General features: G+C 51.4%; 4 protein-coding genes across 4 annotated transcripts; 3 read left to right on the top strand and 1 right to left on the bottom strand.

The window, feature by feature from the left end:
- Nucleotides 1-272: 272 nt before the first annotated feature.
- LOC120676041 lies at nt 273-1,660 on the top strand. Its single transcript, XM_039957257.1, has 4 exons — nt 273-368; nt 440-829; nt 910-1,101; nt 1,270-1,660. The coding sequence occupies exons 1-4, from the start codon at nt 276-278 to the stop codon at nt 1,387-1,389; spliced, it is 795 nt and encodes a 264-aa protein (XP_039813191.1). The 5' UTR covers nt 273-275; the 3' UTR covers nt 1,390-1,660.
- A 1,820-nt stretch (nt 1,661-3,480) lies between these two features.
- On the top strand, nt 3,481-6,351 carry LOC120676101 (transcription factor NIGTH1-like). Its single transcript, XM_039957325.1, has 4 exons — nt 3,481-4,179; nt 4,298-4,927; nt 5,055-5,131; nt 5,323-6,351. Exons 1-4 carry the CDS (start codon nt 3,936-3,938, stop codon nt 5,827-5,829), a joined length of 1,458 nt encoding a protein of 485 aa, XP_039813259.1. The 5' UTR covers nt 3,481-3,935; the 3' UTR covers nt 5,830-6,351.
- Nucleotides 6,352-7,666: 1,315 nt separating this feature from the next.
- On the top strand, nt 7,667-11,146 carry LOC120675673. The gene has a single exon (XM_039956873.1). The coding sequence runs from the start codon at nt 7,727-7,729 to the stop codon at nt 11,003-11,005; it is 3,279 nt and encodes a 1,092-aa protein (XP_039812807.1). The 5' UTR covers nt 7,667-7,726; the 3' UTR covers nt 11,006-11,146.
- Nucleotides 11,147-16,078: 4,932 nt separating this feature from the next.
- Nucleotides 16,079-16,706, bottom strand: LOC120674459 (protein BZR1 homolog 3-like). The gene is made up of 2 exons (XM_039955640.1): nt 16,347-16,706; nt 16,079-16,271 (listed from the first exon to the last, which is right to left on the bottom strand). The coding sequence occupies exons 1-2, from the start codon at nt 16,704-16,706 to the stop codon at nt 16,101-16,103; spliced, it is 531 nt and encodes a 176-aa protein (XP_039811574.1). The 3' UTR covers nt 16,079-16,100.
- Between the last annotated feature and the right edge of the window lie 4,312 nt (nt 16,707-21,018).

Here is a 21,018-nt window from a genome sequence, read left to right as displayed (position 1 = left end):
GCTTTATGAGGCGCGCATCCAGGCCGTCATCGACTACAAGGCCAGGATCGAAAAAGTGAGGATCTACAAAGGACCTGCGAGAGACATCAGACTTACCCGGGAACAATATTTGCGGGTAAAGATTCAATCTTAAGGAGTTATCAACTATGCTCCATTTGTTCTTCTTAAATGTATTAGATATTGATGATGTGCAGGTGCCTCCATGGTGGATTGCCAATGATTATCCATGCTGGGAAATGATAGTGGACCGGTGGTGCTCGCAAGAGTGGGTGGAGATGCATGAGGCTGCCCGGCAGTGGCGTTTGCTGATGCCAGGTGCATCGCACCATCAGGGCAACCGTAACCTCAAGGCGTATGCGGCTAGATATGTATGTGAATTAATTTCTTTATTCTAACGCTCAATTCTGCATAATTTCTAATCATCTTCCTTTTTTCACAGTCGGCGTCACATGGTGGTGTGCCTTGCACCCAAGTCCAGGCATACTGTTTGGCCCACAAAGGAAAGGCGACGTCCGATGTCACCTTCAACCCGCAGGATCCGCCCGAAGTGTACAGCAACACAAGCGTCCACAGCCGCCTCAGTGGGTACACCTCAATGGCACAAGAAGTTCATGGGCCGAAGTTTGATGCGATCAATGAGCCCATTGATGGAGAAGTCGTCATGAGGGCGGGAGGAGGCAAGAAGCATGGACGGTACTGGTTTGGCGACAGCTTAGTCGACACGGCGACTACTCCCACTCTTTCACAGATTCGAGCCAGGAGTACCAGCTCAAGCCCTGCCATACGCCCACGGCCAGACACTACACAGACTCAGATTGAGGCTGTCAAGGTTATTTCTGTTCCATCCGTCGTTCCTCCGTTTTTACATATGTTCACTTTGAATTCTAACCCTGGGATCAAATCCTTTAGGCCCAGATGGAAGCAGCCTTCCAAGCACGGCAGGAGGCGGCAGAGGAGAGGTGGAGGGCCGGGCGGGACGACATCCAGCAAAAATTGGATCAAGCTCTAACATTTATGCAAAGCCTGGGCTCGGCGATGGGTGTTTCGCCTCCACAATTCCCTCCGGCCCCACTTGTTCGTCGTGCAGAAACTCCTCCTACCGTAAGTGGTTTTGACTCCTATCGAGTTTCGGAATGTCTTAGTGACTTAGCATTAACCTAGATTTACTTAAAAATAATATCTTATGATATATCTACAATGACTTAGAACTTAGGCTAATGCTTGTAGTTTCATTCTTATGTAACTCAATATATATTCGCTTATGGGCAGAATCAGTCGGCGGCATCCAATTATGGGCTAGTGAATCCTGACTTCTCGCCTCCGGTGCAGCAGACTCAGCAGCCTCAGCAGTTTGTGTGGCCACCGCCTCAATGGGTGGCTTGGATTTAGCAGCAGCAGCAGCCAGGTTGGTCGCAGACGCCTACATGGCCGCCCCCGCCGATGTGGCCGCAGCACCCGCCACCGCCGTCGGCCCCGTGAGTTATGTTGTATGGACTTGCTTTGTACCACTTTTATGGATTTGTTTGAACTTGATTTGTATGAACTTGTATGAACTAGACCAGTACTTGTGGTTGTCGATGAACGAAACAAGACTTTATTTGTATGTGTGTATCAAATGCCTGTGATGCTTATTCGGATACATGGAATAATCATTATGATATATATGATTTTCTGGGGTACCATATACGTAATAATCAAACAAAAAAATTGGTTCTGGCACCTTTGCCGTGTGCAAAAACCATGGCACACGGCAAAGATTTGAACTTTGCCGTGTGCCACGTCTGCAGGGCACATAGCAAATATTTGGCCACGTCATCGTTCCTGGCTGGCTACTTTATTTTGCCGTGGGTCGAGAGTGGCACACAGCAAACCCTTTGCCGTGTGCCCGATATATAGCACACGGCAAAGGCCGGCTTTGCCGATGCCTGGTTGCTGTGTGCGCTTTACCGTGTGCGGCACACGACAAAAGGTTTGCCGTGGGCTTTTGGGGCTTTTGTTCACGTAGAGACTGGGGAGAAAGGCGGAGAGAATCCAGAGAAAAGGCAGGGATTGGAGCCTTGTACCTGAAGACTGCCCCAAGAAAGCGACCAACCCTAATTATTGCACAGGGAATTCGATGCACCAATACACAGACACAACACCTTTCTCCCCGGCCTCTCCCTTCTCTCTCTCCCTCTCCCTCTCTACCCCGGCCCCTTGTTTAGCAACACCATACGGAGTACATGCATTCTCTCTCTCTCTCCTCACTCCGTCTGTGTGTCTAGAGAGATAAAGAGAGAATCTTCTTAGCTTCCTTCCCACTTCCTAAAAAGCCAAGAGTAGTAGCAGCTGCGGAGATTCTCTCTCTCTCTCTCTCTCTCTCTCTCTCTCTCTCTCTCCAAAGCACACCGTGTTTTCCTTTCTTGATATCCCTCCCAAAGCCTAAGATATTCCTTGCTTGAGCCGTGCTAACATATTCCCTGTGAATGCAAAGCCAGCCGGCACCCTCTTCTCTCTTGCACACAGGGATAGAGGAGACACAGGCGGCATACATGCGTGTTATTCCCATGGCTACCGAGGAAGAGCTTGTGTGTGAAGGGATGCGCCACCCTTTTCAAAGCAAAGAGGGAGGAATCTTTTTTTTTTCATATCTTTGGGGGCTTGAATTATGTGTGGTATATGCTGCTTTACTGCTTTACCATCCCCTCCTTTGATTAATCGTGCAGGAATCATCCATTAGAACCCCCAAAAACAAAAGTTGACAATGCGCAAGCATCTACGGTGTTTGTAGTTAACAATTGCTAGATTTGTTGTGTTAGCGGTTTCGCTACATTCTTTCGTTTTTTTAATGCGAGTTGGGAGCTGGAGGAGGAGGTGATGTGATTCTCAGGTAGGTATATCTGGTGATTATCCCTGTGCTTTGAGATCAAGATTAGGTAAAAGGTAAATATTCTCCCAAGACACCTAGTTGGGTTCTCGCTTAGACTTGCAAGGTTCTCTTTGGACTACTTTGAGCTCATCTTTAATTCCTTTGAATCAAACGCACCCGCCTAAGCTTTTCATACTCCCATGGGTGGACAATGCAAAAGCTAGGATGCATGGATATAAATTCTTTCGTTGTAAAAAACTTTGCAAAGTTAACTTAGCACAAAATGAGCATCCACGGAAAAAGATATCGCGAATGCTCATTGGGACAAGAAGGCATGGCCATGTAAAAGTTCCAATTTTTCACGCATGCATGCTGCTGAGAAGAGATTCATATCACTGGAACTTTGAATGACAGAGCTCGATTTGATTTGAATGGAGTTACCAGAAGCACGCACAGGTGATCGTCAGGGGAGACTACTGACTAGACGAGACTAGAGAGAGAGAGAGAGAGACGTGCGTACGAAGAAGTGGCCCAAAACCACATGGCCCCATCTGTGTGGTCGTTGAGCTGTGCTGGGAGGAGATAAGTCTTTGATTCCCTTGTATTGTATGTACATGATGCATGAAACCTCCTGCATATGCAGAAGCTTTTGCATGCAGATGCCTTTGATCTTTGCAAGAAGTTACCATGCCTTTGCTTTATCCCCTCCTCCCCCTTCCCCTGCTGCTGCTAGCTAGGAACCTCCTGCAAGATCACAACATGGCTTTTCCTTTTTTTCCTCCCCCTCTAAATCCACCTTTATTCTCTCCCCCCTCCCAAACCTCACTCTTAAAAGAAGCCGATCGATTCCCCTTCTGATCCCTCATCAAACACACTCTCTCACACATTCACATCCTCTCTCTACAGCCCCTTCTCTCTCTCTCTCTAACACACAGAGACGCTACTTGATCATATTCAGATGTGATAAGTAATATACTAGAAGCTTGTAGCAGCTACTGCTAATAATAGTGCAAGCTCCAACACGAACACACATATACTTGCACTAGTGTCTAGTGATCCTAGTGCAACGTCTGAGCTCGTCGGCAGCATGGCGTCTTCGCCCTCCGACCTAACCCTAGACTACAAGCCCAACGGCAACGGCGGTGGCGGCGGCGGCACGTACGCGGTGATCCCGAAGCAGCAGGAGCCGCTCGTCGACGGCCACCATCTGACGACGACGGAGCAGACGACGCAGAAGCTCCGGGAGTTCCTCGCCCGCCTGGAGGAGGAGCGGCTCAAGATCGACGCCTTCAAGCGCGAGCTCCCCTTGTGCATGCATCTTCTCAACTACGGTGCGCAACGTTCATGCATGCTCATCGGTCGGCGACATGGATGTATTCATTATTCTTTGTGCTCATGCATGTCCATGAATGCATGGCCGTGACAATGTGTTGATGGGTGCATGAGCAGCCATGGAGGCGTACAGGCAGCAGCTGGAGGCGTACCAGATGGGGAGCCTGCAGGGCGCGCCGGCGAGGCCGCTGGTGCTGGAGGAGTTCATACCGCTCAAGAACATCGGGATGGACGCCGCCGCCGACAAGATGAGGAACGCGCCGTCGGAGAAGGCGAGCTGGATGGAGTCGGCGCAGCTCTGGAACGGGCCAGGCGCGGCGGCGGCGCCAGCGGACACCGCGGCGAAGGGCCCGCAGACGCCCAAGGAGAGCTCGGAGCACCCGCTGCCGATCGACACGCTCGGCGCGCTCGACGCCGGCGCGGGGCTGCGCAACGGCGGCGCGTTCCTCCCGTTCGGCAAGGACAAGGCCGCCGCGGAAGGCGCGGCGCTGCTGGAGATCGCCCTCGCCCCCGCGGAGAAAGACGCGGGCGAGGCCGACAGGAAGCCGTACCTTGACGCCGCCGGAGCCAACGGTGGCCTCGGCGCGCGGAGAGACCTCCAGAACGGGGCGAAGCCGGCGTCGAACGGGCCGGACGGGCAGGCGCCGCCGCACCCGCCGCAGCCCCACCGGAAGGCCCGGCGGTGCTGGTCGCCGGAGCTGCACCGCCGCTTCGTCAATGCCCTCCAGATCCTCGGCGGCGCCCAAGGTACCCTCGCACACACGCTTGTACTATTTGAGCGATGAATCAAACAACCCCAATTGGGTAGAGAAAATGCCAAGTGCATGCGTGCATGGGCTAAAGACAAATAAAACTTGTTTCTTGTTTGCAAAAGTGGCGACCCCGAAGCAGATCCGCGAGCTGATGAAGGTGGATGGATTGACCAATGATGAGGTGAAAAGCCATCTCCAGGTAATTATAATCTCATCATCTGTCCATCCAAGCACGATCATGATGCAGTAATAGTATATCGACTGGTTAATCATGGGTTGTTATGAGTTTTTTTTTTTGGGAAAAGATGAGTTATTATGATTAGGTTGAACCAGATCGAGTACGGACATGGAGTGTTTCTAAGCCGAGTATTCTTCTGATCTGTCGTGCAGAAGTACAGGCTGCACACGCGGCGGCCGATGCCGCCGCCGCCGGCGCCGGCGACCGCGGCGCCGCAGCTGGTGGTGCTCGGGGGCATTTGGGTCCCGCCGGAGTACGCGACGCAGGCGGCGGGCCAGGCCATCTACGGCGCGCACCCGGCGACGCAGCCGCACTACACGGCGGCTGTGGCGGCGGCGGCGGCGCAGGAGTACTACCCGCCGCACGCGGCGGTGCACCACCTGCAGCACCACCCGGGCGCCATGACGATGCACCGCGCGGCCGCGCCACCGCCGACGCCGCAGGCCGCGTACAAGGCGGCCATGGCGAGCTCGCCGCCGGAGTCGTCCGAGGGCCGCGGCAGCGCGGGGGGAGGCAGCGCCGGCGGGAGGGAGAGGTCCGAGAGCATCGATGAGGAGGACGAGGGCGAGGACCGGGAGGACGACGATGACGACGACGACGTGCCGGCCGCCAAGCCCGCCGGCGAGGAATCCGCCGGCGCCGCGGCGATCAAGTACTGATCAAGAATTTAACTAGCGTGCGCCGTGCCCTACAACTCCATTACTGAATAGTAGTAGCTAGCTTGATCAATATTAGCTCCGGGATTTGGATTTTTCTAAAAGTCTGTGCTGTTGCATCATCGGGAAAGTGGATTTTTGTTCGCGCCCGCGCGGGGAGCGAACGCCGCCGATCGATCTGAACTCACTCTACTCCACTCGACATGCGGAGTGGAGCGGAGTGTCCGAGATTGTCTCATTCGTGATGTGATATATGAGCGGGGGGGCTTTTCTTTACTTTTGGGTCTCTCGATCTTGCTTTGTGTTTTCTGCCTTTGTTTTCGTTCGAACTGGTAAATATACTCAGCAATTATAAGCTAATGTAGTCAGCAATGTAAGCTTGTTGTTGGGTCTGGAGATAATTGGGACAATTGGATTGGACTCTAATATGTGATCATTTGATTGTTATGCTTGTACCCTAGCTAGCATTATGATAAGCACATTATATTGAGGACCTCTGGGTAACGCAAGCTAAGATTGCAGTTCTGCAGATGTACTTCTGCTGTGAGGACACTTATGTGTGGTTATTAGTTTTTATTTAACACCTTCAAAAGACTTAAATATTAGTTTATTGTTTTATCTGTGATGAGGAATATTTTCTTGTTACGCTGTAGCATTTGTACTAGATGAGTAGGTGTCATGCGATTTTGCAATGGATCAATGATTAAGCTAAGACCCATATGGAGGATGTGAAGCCCGGTCCTTTTCCTCATGGGCTGGAGCATCTCCAAGAGTTCCCAATCCCACTTCCTAATCTTTGGTTTTTTGGAAAAAGAGGGAAAAAATCATCTCCAATAGTTCTCTATCTTAATTCTCCATCATCTAACAATTGACAAATTCTCCTCTCATGTGCCTAAATATACGCATGCCTTGCTAAGACCGTCCACAGTGGAAGGAGCAAATGAAGGAGCAAATACACTGTTTGACACTGTAGATGTACTGTTTGGCACTGTAGACAGAGAGGGTGTGGGAAACGAGGAGGGAGCAAATTTGCTCTCGCTCCCTCCGCTGTGGTCAGCCTAAGGCCCATATGGAGGATGTGAAGCCCGGTCCTTTTCCTCATGGGCCACTAATTCTAACGCAAAATATAGCAAGCCCCGTCGCGAAAATCTCCTCCTCGTTCACGTGGACGACACATGCCGCCGTCCTCGCCGGCGTGACATGCCATGGACTGCCGCGCCCCGGCCGCGATGCCCGCCGCGGCGGCCGCGCGCGCCACCTGCGCCGCCGCGTCAACTGCCCCAAGCTACCCCTCTCCGCCTGGCGGCGGCACAGCTGCAGAGGCTCCTCCGGGCCCGGGGCGTTCTGGGGACTCGACGCGCGGCCCTCTGCTTCCGGGTCGCTTCCCTCGGAAGTCAAACCCTAATTCTATATGTCCAGCCTCCAAGAACCGTAGTTCCGAGAGGCAGAAAGGGATTGGCAGGCTGATAAACAATGCGGCCGAAGCATCCATGGGGGGTGACTATAAGGTTGGATTCCGAGCGATCCAATCTGGTCCACGAATTGTTCTGGATCTGGCACATTCTGGTCAGAAATCCATGCTCTGTACTAGAGCAGTGGAGCCAGTGGTGTCTTGGGCTCTTGGATACAAGCCGATTGGATGCTGAAGGGGACTGAAGAAATCTCTACATGTTGAGGTCAGCAACCAAATCACTCTATGATCCTACTAGCAGCGTAATTGCAGAAATTTTGCTGCAGGTTTGCAATGTTTTCGAGCTAGTTTACTCTCATTTTTGTACTCTCCGTGGCACAACTAGTGATGTAATTCTGTTGTTCTTGGTGTTTCAAATGCAGAGCTGAGAATCTCTGAAGCACCGAAGCAGATAGTTGAAGGTGGTCAACAAGAACAACAGAATCAACAATGGTGTCAAAAAATTTGCTCTGCATCGGCGCGTTCTTACTGCCATTCTTTGTCATCGCCACCTCGTTTGATCCCTTCCGACAGAATCAGCAACCAATGGGTCCGATGGGCCCCGGCGGCCAGGTCCCCTTCGTCCCCCACGAGTACGTCCGCTTCGCCGAGGTCAAGCGGCAGTGCCGGTCGGTGCTGTCCTCCGCCTCCGAGCTCACGTTCGACGCCAACCGTGCCAACGCCCTCATGCCGGAGCTGACCTTCGTCAAGGGGGACTGGAAGAAGGACGCGGACGGGGCGGCGCTGATGCCGTTCGACGGCACCGACGCCGCCGACGGAGCGCCGGATCCGCTGCCGCTGGCCTCGTTCACGCTCACGCACATCGACGTGGGGCGCCGCGGGAGGACGGCCCTCAACGTGAGCGGCGTGCTCGGGGTCGCCATCTCCCGGAACGGCACCGCCCCGGAGATGGGGCAGTACGTGTCGCCGGAGCTCAAGGTGTGGCCCGGGAGCACGGAGCTCAAGATCCTCTTCGAGGGCGTGTACACCGAGAATGACGACGGCGAGAGCGTGCTCTGCATGGTCGGTGACGCCCTGCTGCCGAAGCGCGGCGGCGACGCCGGCAACCCGTGGGGCTGGGCCAAGAACACCGACCGCGACAACTTCCAACCGCCGGTCACCAAGGACGGCAACATACTGCTCGTGCTCCGGTACCCGACGACGCTAACGCTGACGACGCGCGCCGTGCGCGGCGAGCTGACAAGCACGAGCGCCAAGTCCGACGCCGCCTACTTCGACGCCGTGCACCTGCTGTCGCAGCTGGGCGCCTACTCCAACTACAAGTTCGGGTCGGAGAAGCTCGTGGCCGAGGCGTGCACCCCGCACCCTTACCGCGACGACATCCTCGGCGGCGGCAGGGGCCTCTACAAGGGCAACTCCTTCTGCGGCATCCTGGATCGATTCACGTCGGAGGACTTGCTCACCGTCGTGCCCAACTGGCGGTGCAACGCCACGGACGCCACCTGCCGGAGACTCGGGCCGTTCGAGACGGACAAGGCGGTCGACGCGACGGACGGCACGTTCACGGACGTCAGCATCGTGATGCAGAACGTCCGGTGCGAGCCGAGGAACGCCCCGGACGGCGAGAGCTCGGCGAGGGTGGCGGCCGTGCTCCGCGCCGTGCCCCCGTGGGAGCACAAGTACACGGCGGGCAAGCGGAGCGGGCTCGGCGGCATGACGCTGTCGGCCGAGGGCGTGTGGCGCGCGTCCACCGGGCAGCTCTGCATGGTGGGCTGCCTCGGCGTCGGCGACAAGGCGTGCCACTCGCGCGTGTGCCTGTACGTGCAGACCACCTTCACGGCCACCCGCCGCAGCATCACGGTGGGGCAGATCACCCGCATCGACGGCGGCGGCGGCGTCGCCCACTTCCCGCTGACGATCAAACGCACGGTGCACCCGACGGAGCTCTGGAACCGGTTCGGCGTCTCCGGCGGCGCGCCGCTGAGCATGGCGTACAACTACACCAAGGTGAGGCAGGCCGGCGAGTTCCTCAGGCGGAGCGAGCCGTTCGGCCTCGGCACCGTCCTCGCCAAGTCGCTCCTGAGCTACCCGAGGGCAGCCGCCGCCGACGCGATGGGCCTGTCCAACCTCGCCGACGACCTCACGCTCCACGTCCCGGGCGTGCCTGACCCGTTCCCGCACGAACGGTTTGAGCGGCCATTCTTTCAGCTGGAGGTGCTCTCTCTCGGATCACTCGTCGGCCGAAACTCGCTGGCGGCGCAGAGCACGGCATTCTCTGGCATGCCAGGCGAGCGAGGAATAGGCGGGGCATCCTCGTCCTCGTCGTTGCAGCCGGAGTCCTCGTCGTCGTCGACGTCGTCGCAGCCTGTAGAGGCGGCGTCTCTTCTCAACGTGTCCGCGGAGCTCTCGCTGTCCGGGCAGCCTTATGTGAACGTGTCGAGCCTGTTCTTGGAAGGCGTATACAACCCGGTGAACGGCCGGATGTACCTGATCGGCTGCCGGAGCATTCAGGCGAGTCGGCAAGCCTTCTCGACGCTGAAAGAGGTGGAGGGCGGCATGGACTGCTCGATCGAGGTGCGGGTGGAGTACCCGCCGACGACGGCTCGGTGGCTGATCAACCCCACGGCGAAGGTGCGCATCGCCAGCACGCGCGACGGCGGCGACCCGCTGCGCTTTAACACGACCGCGCTCCAGACGCTGCCGATCCTGTACCGGGAGCAGCGGCAGGACATCCTGTCCCGGCGCGGCGTCGAGGGGATCCTCCGCATCGCGACGCTGGCGGCGGCCATCGCCGCGGAGCTCAGCCAGCTCATGTACATCAAGGCCAACACCGACGTGATGCCGTACGTGTCGCTGGTGATGCTGGGCGTGCAGGCGGTCGGGTACAGCGTGCCGCTGATCACCGGCGCGGAGGCGCTGTTCGCGCGCATCACGGCGGGGTCCGACGGTGCCGCCGTGCCGCCGCCGTCGTACGAGGTGGACAAGAGCACCCTGCACTGGACCATCGACTGCGTCGTCAAGATCCTCATCCTCGCCGCGTTCCTGCTAACGCTCCGGCTGGCGCAGAAGGTGTGGCGGTCGCGGATCCGGCTGCTGACGCGGTCGCCGCTGGAGCCCGGCCGCGTGCCGAGCGACCGGAAGGTGCTCCTCTACAGCTCCGGCGCGCACCTGGTGGGCTTCACGGTGATCCTGCTGGCGCACTACGCGAGCGTGTACGGCCGGCCGGTGCGGGACGAGGCGGCGGGGTCGTACATGGACGAGCGCGGGAGGACGCACGCGCTGCGGGAGTGGGCGGTGACGCTGGAGGAGTACATCGGGATGGCGCAGGACTTCTTCCTCCTCCCGCAGGTGATCGGCAACGTGGTGTGGCGGATCAACTGCAGGCCGCTGAAGAAGAGCTACTACGCCGGCGTGACGGCGGTGAGGCTGCTGCCGCACCTCTACGACTACATCAAGGCGCCGGCCATCAACCCCTACTTCGCGGAGGAGTACGAGTTCGTGAACACGAGCCTCGACTTCTACTCGCGGTTCGGCGACGTGGCGATCCCGCTGGTGGCCGTGGCGCTGGCCGCCGCCGTGTACGTGCAGCAGCGCTGGAACTACAAGATCATCAGCAAGACCGTCAAGACGCAGCAGAAGAAGCTGCAGCACCTCGGGTCCAGGGTGTACGAGCGCCTGCCGTCCATGTCGTCGGCCAACTTCGAGGCTGAGCTCGTCTCCGGCGTCAACGAGGGCGCCGGCCTGCGCCGGGACACCAGCTTGAGCTGAGCTGCATCATCCATCGACCAGCTAGCTAGTAGCTCGTTTGCTTTCCGGTTTTGCCTTTTTCCTTTTTTGGGTTTGTGATGCTCTTTGTTTGTTTGTTTTAGAGAAAAAAATTAAATAACACCCGGTTGTTTTGAAGGCTCACCCGAAATTTCTGCCGTCGGATCGCTCACGTAGATAGCCTGCTGTCCTCCGATCTGTTAGTTTATTTATCATTTTTTTAGTTTATTTATTATTTTTTATCCTTCTGCAATGTGGGTCCCAGCTATCGGTGGCACTGTTTCCCAATTAATTAAGGGTAGGTTTTGGGCTTTCTAAACTATAGGGCGTGTTTAGTTCGCAAATTTTTTGGGTTTGACTACTGTAGCACTTTCGTTTTTATTAGGTAATTAGTGTCCAATCATGGACTAATTAGGCTCAAAAGATTCATCTCATCATTTCTAGCTAAACTGTACAATTAGTTATTTCTTTAAACTACATTTATTACTCCATACATGTGTCCAAAAATTCGATGTGACGGGAAATTTTGAAAATTTTTGGGAACTAAACAGGGCCATAGTAGTATGGAGGAAAAGAGGTAGGCAAATAGCAGGGGAAGATCCAAAGGACGATTGCTACTTGCAGTATAAATCTTTATTTTTTAAGAAAAAAGAGAACATGTGTACTTCCCCTTATTTAGGTCACCACAGAATCAGATGTGAGGTTCCGTCCATTTTATTGTGAGTCACTGGTGTTTGTTTGATGGTACTGTGCTTTTTGCACAGTTGTAGGTGAATCAGTGAGAACTATGTATGCAATTACCAGTACGAATATAACCTACATGTCCAATCGAACTATGAGCTAGAGGTCTTTTGACTTCCGTTTGGGCCATGGCGGCCAGTGCTCCTAAGATCATAGAAGCAATGCTTTGCACAAATTAGCTTACTTTTGTTTTTTATGCCGTTAATTAACTTCATGTGCGAGATCATTAGCTCTATATGTTGCTCTCATAAGTCTCAAAGGCAGTCAACTTGTTTTCCTTTTGTAGCCTCAAGTGGAAATGTCTGCCTGGTTGGCTATGGTTAATGTATTTGTGTGATCCCCTATGCTTATTATTCTAATTTTTAGATAATGGATGAAAAGCATCCGGCCTCTACGCCCAAGGGCGTACACAGCCAATTATTACAGGGTTCGCATAAATGGGAAAAATAGAGGAGAGCGAAGCCGTTCTCAAAGATAAAATTACAGCAAATGATAAAAAGTGTTCCATCCTCCCTTGATGAACTCCAAAGCGATAGTCTCTATGTTTCTGCTCATCAAGAAAAGTGATGTATTGGCTTGCTCCTCACGCTGTAGCTGCGCCCAGAAACGTAACCAGTACGCCCCCCCTGAAAATAACCTGCAAAATCGAATGGTATTTGACTTTGTGAAAATTTATATCATTCCGGCATCTCCAGATTGCCCAGCAAACAGTAGCCACTCCCACCCAAATCAAATTTCTAATCTTTTTAGATTGATTAGAAAGCCATGAGCCAAACATATGCCTAATCGAATTAGGTGGAGTCAAACCTGTAGCGTAAGAAATTATCCTCCAAACAATTCTTGCGTACGGGCAATCTAAGAAAAGATGATCTATAGACTCATTAATATTACAGCCACAACATTTTTGGCTACCCGTCCAGTTCTTTTTAGCGAGATTATCTTTTGTTAAAACCACTCCCTTTTGCAGATACCAAAGGAATATTTTAATTTTGAGAGGAATCTTTAGTTTCCAAATACTCTTATGTCGAAATGGTGGGTTTCTATCTATCAGATGTAGATAGAGAGAGCGAACTGTATATGACCTGGATGTGGTCATATTCCAGTTGAAATTATCAGGCTCGTCCACCAAGTTGACATGGGCGATTTGTGCTACAAGGTTTTGCCATTCAAGCAGTTTATTATCCACCAACGCTCTCCTGAAGGATACCTGGAGAGGCGACGTGGCCATAACTTTAGCCACTGTTGCGTGTGGATCCCTCACTATATTGTAGATTGATGGATATTTAACTTTGAAAGGTCTGTCTCCTATCCATGTATCTTCCCAGAATCTGGTCTTGGACCCATCCTTTACCACAAAAGAGCCAAGGCCGAACACCTCATCTTTAATCTTCATGAGGCCTCTCCAAAAATGAGAGTCATAGGATCTTGCCTTTACCTGGGTTAGTGACTTGGAATGTAGATATTTATTAGTTAGCAGCTTTTGCCACATGCCATCGGTATTCAGTAGGTTTACAAGCCACTTAGCCAATAAACACTTATTCTGCAATTGCAGATTTACGATTCCAAGTCCTCCTTGGTCCTTAGGACGACACAAGATGTCCCACTTGACAAGTCGGTATTTATGTTTATCCGATGATCCTTGCCAGAAAAACCTTGATCTAAATTTGTCAAGGTTTTTGAGAACCCCTTTGGGAATTTCAAAGAAGGACATCATGAACATGGGTAGGCTACTAAGTACTGAGTTTAAGAGGACTAGCCGCCCTCCATAGGACAGATATTTCGCTTTCCAACAAGAGAGCTTTTTCTCGAAGCGTTCCTCTATTTTTCTCCATTCAGAATTTAGGAGTTGCTTGTGGTGTATAGGGATCCCTAGATATCTGAAGGGATATTCACCAGCATTACAGCCAAAGAGATTAGTGTAGGTATCTTTCATCTCTTTGGCGGCACCAAAATAGAATATTTCGCTCTTGTGGAAGTTGATCTTAAGACCTGATAATTGCTCGAAAGCACATAGCAAAAGTTTGAGATTTTTTGCTTGTTCCAGGTCATGGTCAATAAAGATGATAGTGTCATCCGCATATTGCAGTATTGATAAACCATCCTCTACAAGATGAGGAATGACACCTCTTATTTGATCATCGGCTTTTGCTCTCTTGATCAGGAGAGTCAGCATATCGCCACGATGTTAAATAAGATAGGTGACATAAGGTCCCCTTGACGGAGTCCCCTCTTAGTTTGGAAGTATGGGCCGACATCATCGTTAACCTTGATTCCCACACTTCCTCCTGTCACCATACATTCAATCCACCTACACCACTTGGAGGAGAACCCTTTCATGCGTAGGGTTTGCTGCAGGAATGGCCATTTGACCTTATAATACGCCTTTTTTGAAATCGATCTTAAGAATGATCCCATCTTGATTTTTTGTATGTAGTTCATGGATAGTTTCGTGTAGGATGACTACTCCTTCCATAATATTCCTGCCATGCATAAAAGCTGTTTGTGTGGGGCTAACCACCGTCTTAGCTACATGGTTCAACCTGTTTGTGGCAACTTTAGTGAAGATTTTAAAGCTGACATTAAGTACACAAATGGGTCTATATTGTTGAATCCTAGTAGCGTCAGCCACTTTCGGGACAAGGGTGATGATCCCAAAATTTAGGCTGAAGAGGTTTAGATCCTCCCGGTGGAAGTCCGAAAAGAGAGCCATCAGGTCATCCTTGATCACATTCCAGAATACCTGATAAAATTTTGCGGGGAAACCGTCAGGTCCCGGAGCCTTATTATGCTCCATCTGAAACACCGCATTTCGCACTTCGGCCTCATCGAATTGACTAGTGAGGGCCTGATTTTCCTCTAGGGAGACTTGGGATCTATTTTTTGTGTAACCCCCGTAATACACACACCTGTGATGACCCACAGTGCTCCAACGTTATTTTTACAATGATTATCTGACTGCCAGTTCAGTGTGTTGATGACACCGTCATATTTTTTTCATGTGTGTATTTATGATCATGCACAACATTATATGCTTTTTTGGTCTATTCATATTGTGATCAATTCATGACCATGTACAGCAATTTGTGCTCTTTTATTTTTTACAATCAATGCCAATGTCAATGTTATGTGTTTGATCCATCAACTTTTTAATCTTACAAATGACTGCTCCTTTTCTTTTGCAGGTGATTCGTTACTACAAGCTTCGTTCATTTTACAGGAAATGTGTTAGAATGGCATGGTACAACCACTGCTAGGCTCTAGGATCCTGCTAGGCGCTACACTTTTATCCACTGCCTTAACCATGCAATCACTGAGCATCTGCATGCCTAGAAGAACAATACTAGACAAGACTGTTGTTTAAGTTTGTGACCAGTGTATCCTCATGCTATTCCACTGTGACGGAGACAACATGCTAGAATTGATTTCAGCTGAGTACTGAATGTAAAGGCCTTTTTATGAAGTACATGATTTAGTTTGCTGGTCAGTCTGAATCGATAGTATGGGATGCACACTTGCTCTGTATGAAACATCCTAGTTTGTCTGACATATTACATATGTATGACCGAAACTGTCATATGCCAGCTATCTTTTTTATGTTTGCACATATATTATGTATTAATCAGTTATGATATGAAGAAGTATCTCTATAGTCTATAGCAGGGGCGGAGCCAGAGTTTGGACCAGGGGGGCTCATTTTCTTCTTCTTCTTTCTCTCTTCTATCTTCCCTTCTTCCTCTCTTCTCCTTCTTCCTCCTCTTCACTATCCCAAAATTTCTTAGGAGGGATTTGTAGGGGCTCCAATGGACAACATGGGGGTAAGGGGGACCGGAGCCCCCCTGTCCCCACGCTGGCTCCGCCCCTGGTCTATAGGTAAGCCACTTTATTGCTGACGTGCTACATGCTGCAATGGCATTCAGATGTCCATTTCAAGTATGTGTCGGATGGTTTCAAGTATGTGTATATATTTGTCTTAATGTTATTTCTCTGTGTGTTGAATATGCTGCTGATGCCTGCTGCCCTGGATGTAAATCGGAGATGGATGCAAATTTGGCTGTTAGATGCCTCGGGAACACCTGGTTTTTGCCCATGAAAAAACTGTGTTTTGCTGAGGCAGAACAACCGGGTGCCAGGGATCTCTTTCATGTTTTTTTTTAAAAAAAATCCCTGATAGCTTCGGTTCTCATGTTGTCATGTGAACTGCATGCCGATCAAGATCGTCATGGCATCGCTTATAGATTGTGAAGGATGCTGAAGTGTTTTGCAACCTCCGATATTCTTTCAAGTACAGTACTACTAGCTCTCTGGTTAGTACCAGCAATTAGTTAGAGTCCGGGACAGAGACAATCTGGCATCGCGGCTACATGTAGGCGAAGGAAATGGTGAGCTCGAGCGACAGCTTCGCCTCCTCCTCCTCCTCCCGCCGCTGCTCCGGCTGCTGCAGGGTCACCGCCTCCGTTGTGCCGCTGTGGGAGGAAGGCTTCTGATGGTCGGAGCTGCAGCTCGGACCTGCCGCGCCGTCGACCACACCCTGCAATGGAGATGACAATGAAATACTCAAATACAGATCAGCCCGGCACAATGAGGGAGACGGGGGGACTGGTACCTGGAGGCGCGTGACGTTGCCGTCGTCGTCGACGTGGTACCCAGCCTCGGCGCAGAGCGCGCGGAGAACGTCGTTCTGGTCCGCGTGCTTGGGCAGCGTGTACCCGGCGTGGGCGCGCAGGCCGGCGTAGATCTTGGCGGCCACCTGCCGCCGCCGCCGCTCGCGCTGCCGGTTGTTCTCCCGCTCCCGCGGCGTCGGGTGCCGCAGCGACGTCGTCAGCCCACCGCCCCGGCCTCGCCGCCGCACCGTCCACGGCCCCTGCGTCGAGCGGATGCACCCCCTCCGCCCTGCCACTGGCGCCACCTCCGTTGCAACCGCTGCCGCCGCCTCACCCTCCTCTCTCCCGGCTCCGACCTCCATTGTCATCGATCGCTCACACTAGCTACACCTCCACTCGCAGCACGTACTGCTCTGTTGCTCGCTCTCTCTCTTGAAGTCTTACTCAACCGATGCCTTCTCACTGACACGAGTATTTATAGGCCGAGGATCGCGTGCCTATGGTCTATGGACTGAAAAGTTGCTGCTTCTTTCACATTGCGAAAAACCAAGTGATCCTAGATGGCTAGATCATGAAGTTCTTGTTGCTATGTGCATGTAAGTTTCTTCAATGTGTGCGAGTGTGTGTGAGAGAAGGAATAATGTAGTTGGGAGCATGTAACATCTGTGTTGAGCACTTGGGGCTGTACTCTACAAGGGGAAGCAGGAGATGCTGCAGGTTATTACCACAAGAAGGGGAATATTTTCGCTGCAGTACATCCAATGGTTCCTTGCCCCGTTCCTGAATCCTACCTGCCTTTTCAGTTCTCAGCCATGGCTTGTGTCTTTCTTGCTGGCAGGTGTGCACTAGTGTACTGCCTATACCGCTGCTGAGTAGTGCCTAGAGAGAAGCCTATCCAACAGTCAGAGGAAGTTACTGTCTTACATGCATGGTAACGCATCCAAGTGTCAAGTGTGCGTGCAGGCGGTGCATGCATCCAAGCATATCAAAACCGAATGATTTTCTAAGGAGATAAAAAAAAAGAAGTGTCCTTTTGGGTTTTCCCATTTCCTCTCTTCATTGTGCATGCATGTGTTTCCTAATAGTTGTTCTTTTTCCTGATGTATCTTTTACTCGCTTCGACTGAATACACGGTTAGATGGTCAAAGAGGGGGCAGTGAGCATCAGATTTTGATGAGTCATGAGATATCTGCCTTAGAATCTCAAAATTCCCGTGAAGGCATACATGCGTTTAGGCTCAATGATCAGGTGTGCCAAGCTGCTCCGGCCATTGGTTTTCTTTGACTGAGGCTTGTTCATGCACATCGGTGTGTACCGGCATGCAGGATTAACATTTAACAGCAGATGTCAGTACAAAGAGGAGATGGAGAAGTTGCAAGGAATTTGAAATCCGCTTGTGTACAGATAAATAAAACAAAGGAGTAAATCAAAAGTAATTTACCATGCCATACTTCAGACTTCGGAGATAAAGCTGCATCTTTCACTGGCGAAGAAATAATCTCAGAGCTTCCTGTATAAGGTCAGCAGTTATTTACCGTTTAAACGGGCAGTAAGTTAATTACTTTTTCAAAAAAAAAACAGGCGGTAAGTTTTGTGATGCCGCTGTACATACATACGAAGTTCAATGGAAAGAAACTTCTCTTCGTGTCATGCTTAGATCGTTGCATATGCTGAATACCATGGGCATCTTTACTTTATCCGGTCGCCATTTGGCAAAAAATATCCCAGAATGCGTCAGAGTTGGATCTTTACAATGGAGAGCTTGGTTTGCACTTGATATGTTTTCATAAGTAAATGATTCAAGTAATCTCCCATCTGTGTACTAACTAGGGATGCCTGGATGCCCACAGCCTCATAAGTAAAAGATCAATGTTTACACTTCACATGCCCAAACCAATGTCTCTGGGGCAATGCAAAGGTGTTTCATTTCAGAGTTTCAAAAGTCTTGTCTTTCAAAAATCTTTCTACGGTATGGAAGAAACCAAAGGGGCACTTAGCTCGTGGGTGGTAACTAACAGATGGAGACAAAAACGTCCAGGACTCCACAACAAAGGGTGTGTTTAGTTGGTGAAAATGTTTGGGTTTTGACACTGTAGCACATTTCATTGTTATTTGACAAGTAATGTCCAATCATGGACTAATTAGGTTTCAAAGTTTCATCTCGTGGTAATCAGTTAAACTGTGTAATTAGTTATTTTGTTCAACTGCATTTAATATTTCATGCATGTGTCCGAAGATTCGATGTGACAGGTTGAATTTTTTTGGAAACTATATGGGGCCAAAGAAAGATGGTGAAGTGAAAAGCTAAAGAAAAAGCAAAGGAGAGGAGCTCAGGCTCTCACATGTTAGAGACACACTAGCATCCCTGATTCCTGGGATCAGACACGGGAATATTTACGCGGTGCCAGGCCAATAAAATTGTTAACGCAGCACAACAGACAAGGAGCAGCTTCGTTCTCTCATTCTCTGCTGCACTTCCCTTCTCAAATCTATCGGCTCATCGTCTGCTGCCATATTCTATCCACGCCCTATCCACCAGTCACTGAAATTCCTCTGCGTACCTGTCTGACCGGGGCTGCTGCCTGCCACCGTGCCGGAGCCTCTTCGCTGAACTTTCCCGGCGGCGATGATTGCGCAGCGGGGCAGTGGCAGCAGCAGGGTTCCAAGAACTGACGCGCAGCACGAGCCCTTTTCTAGCAGCCTCCGCTCTCCCTTGGAATGGCGCGAGAAGCACCAGCCTCGGCGTCGTCTTGCCACTGGGGAAAAGGGGATGGCGTCGTGCGTCGTCTGCATTGCGAATTCGAATGAACTGGCTCTGCTTCCTGACCTCGGACGTTGCCTCCGGCCGTGAGCCGCTGACGGTGGTGGCGGCGGCGCCGTGCACGTGGCTGTAGAAATCGGGAGCTTCGTCGACGCCGATGACGCGGCCGCCGGCGGCTCATCTGCCACTGCCATCGTCGTGTAGTTGCGATCAACTAAGGCGAGCATCGACCAACCGGATCGGCTCACTGGTCCAGCTCAGTTTAGGTGGAGCATCGATCGTCGAGAAGAATGTGCGCAGTTTGTTCTTCCTTGGTCGGAGCAGTCGCGGCCTCGCCGGGCCGTCGACACGCGCCAGCGGCGGGGCCGTCAGGTTCGAGACAGTGGCGAATCTAGAATTTGGACTTAGAGGTTCATCTTGTTAGAAATACTTGGGAGTAGATCGATTTGGGTAAATACTCTTACAGAATAAAAACCTTGCTGGTAGCCTTTGCCGTCGCCACTGGCCATGGTGCCGCCATTGACTCGCCGAAGTGGTTCATGTTGGAAATATGCTCTAGAAGCAATCATATTTTTTTGTACTCATAGTTAATAAAATATATTTTGAATATTCATGGATGACAACTTGTATTGATTAATGCTTATGTGAAGTATTTGTAAAACTCTATACTTGTATGAATATTCTAAAATGTTCCTAGTCGGAGTTCATGTGAGGACACACATGAATATTAGACTAGCACATGTATTAGTTGATTGACTACGTTTCACAAGTCATGGACATGGGGATGTCAAACTAATAATGTGGGCTCATGTGAGACATGAGACTGAACTGACCCAACACGAGATGATGACTTCTCATTACACAATATGTACGCTGTGTCCTAAGACCTGAGATCGTCGTATGTACTCAAGATGTGAACCGACTTACTTAGGAGGCATCAAACGCTGCACCGTAACAGGGTAGTCATAAAGGTGGCTTTCGGGTCTATCAAGAAGCATGCTGTGAGACATAGTCGGTCAAGATGAGATTTGCCCCTCTCTACAAGAGAGATATCTCTGGGCCCCTCGAGTGATTTGAATCAGGAAATACATGGCCATGCTGGGGTTAAGAGTTAACCAAGGATTCCGAATCACAGGATCGAGAAAGAGTGGACGGCTTTCAGCTAGACCAAATATCGTGAGGCAAAGGGAACAGCATGTATATGATATTGTGGCGCCTCGTCTGATATGATCTTTGTGTATGTATAAGAGTTGACATGTCTTGCTAGAGGCCACTGTCTACTATTGGGCCGAGTAAGAGTACTCGGGCCATGTATATTCGCATGTGAGCCCATATGGTCACACAGTTAAGGGAAAGAAGTCTGATAAAGATGAGATCCGAATTAGACTGGACTTAAGTGCACTAATGGGCCTTTTAGGCCCAAAAGGTGGCTCCTAAGGTGGGGCCTAAGATAACCCACCTAAGGGGCTATATAAACAGAGGGGGGCGCCTAAAAACCCTAACCCTAGCTACTGTGCGCCAAGCCCTTGGTCGCCCTCGCAGACCTAGCAGTCCGGATTGCGACGCTTCTTCCCGTACGTGTGGACTTCGTGGAGGTGCTGCGCTTGCTGCACAAGGACGAGCCGTTCGTGAGGTGATTCACGCAACTGCACTGCCGGCTTCCATCTGCACTACACCGACGCGCTACAGAAGTTCTGTAACCGCGCGTCTAGTGGTAATCTCGTGATCTATAACCGCAGTAATCCTGGTTTATGCGGAAGAAAATTTTTGTTTTTCTACCCCATATTCCTACAGTTCAATGAGGAGGGCGGCGTCGTTGCAGTATAGGGGAGGCGGCGTCGTGGTGCAGTGGGGAGATCGGTGAGGACCGTTGATGCAGCGGGTCGTCGGAGTCGTAGAGGATGGTGCAGCGA

The sequence above is a fragment of the Panicum virgatum genome, chromosome 5N (genome assembly GCF_016808335.1).
Source record: "Panicum virgatum strain AP13 chromosome 5N, P.virgatum_v5, whole genome shotgun sequence".
In the NCBI taxonomy this organism is placed as follows: domain Eukaryota; kingdom Viridiplantae; phylum Streptophyta; class Magnoliopsida; order Poales; family Poaceae; genus Panicum; species Panicum virgatum.
The sequence above is the reverse complement of the archived record's forward strand: the minus strand, read 5'-3'. Positions and strand labels throughout refer to the sequence as shown.

What these genes read in the sequence shown, in the direction of transcription:
- LOC120674459 (XM_039955640.1), bottom strand. Translation starts at nt 16,706, where the DNA reads ATGGAGGTCGGAGCCGGGAGAGAGGAGGGTGAGGCGGCGGCAGCGGTT. An exon ending in GCAACGTCACGCGCCTCCAG is followed by an intron (nt 16,272 to 16,346) that starts GTACCAGTCCCC and finishes TCTCCATTGCAG; the next exon opens with GGTGTGGTCGACGGCGCGGC.
- LOC120676041 (XM_039957257.1), top strand. Translation starts at nt 276, where the DNA reads ATGCATGAGGCTGCCCGGCAGTGGCGTTTGCTGATGCCAGGTGCATCG. An exon ending in AGGCGTATGCGGCTAGATAT is followed by an intron (nt 369 to 439) that starts GTATGTGAATTA and finishes CTTTTTTCACAG; the next exon opens with TCGGCGTCACATGGTGGTGT. An exon ending in GTGCAGAAACTCCTCCTACC is followed by an intron (nt 1,102 to 1,269) that starts GTAAGTGGTTTT and finishes GCTTATGGGCAG; the next exon opens with AATCAGTCGGCGGCATCCAA.
- LOC120676101 (XM_039957325.1), top strand. Translation starts at nt 3,936, where the DNA reads ATGGCGTCTTCGCCCTCCGACCTAACCCTAGACTACAAGCCCAACGGC. An exon ending in GATCCTCGGCGGCGCCCAAG is followed by an intron (nt 4,928 to 5,054) that starts GTACCCTCGCAC and finishes TGTTTGCAAAAG; the next exon opens with TGGCGACCCCGAAGCAGATC. An exon ending in AGGTGAAAAGCCATCTCCAG is followed by an intron (nt 5,132 to 5,322) that starts GTAATTATAATC and finishes TCTGTCGTGCAG; the next exon opens with AAGTACAGGCTGCACACGCG.
- LOC120675673 (XM_039956873.1), top strand. Translation starts at nt 7,727, where the DNA reads ATGGTGTCAAAAAATTTGCTCTGCATCGGCGCGTTCTTACTGCCATTC.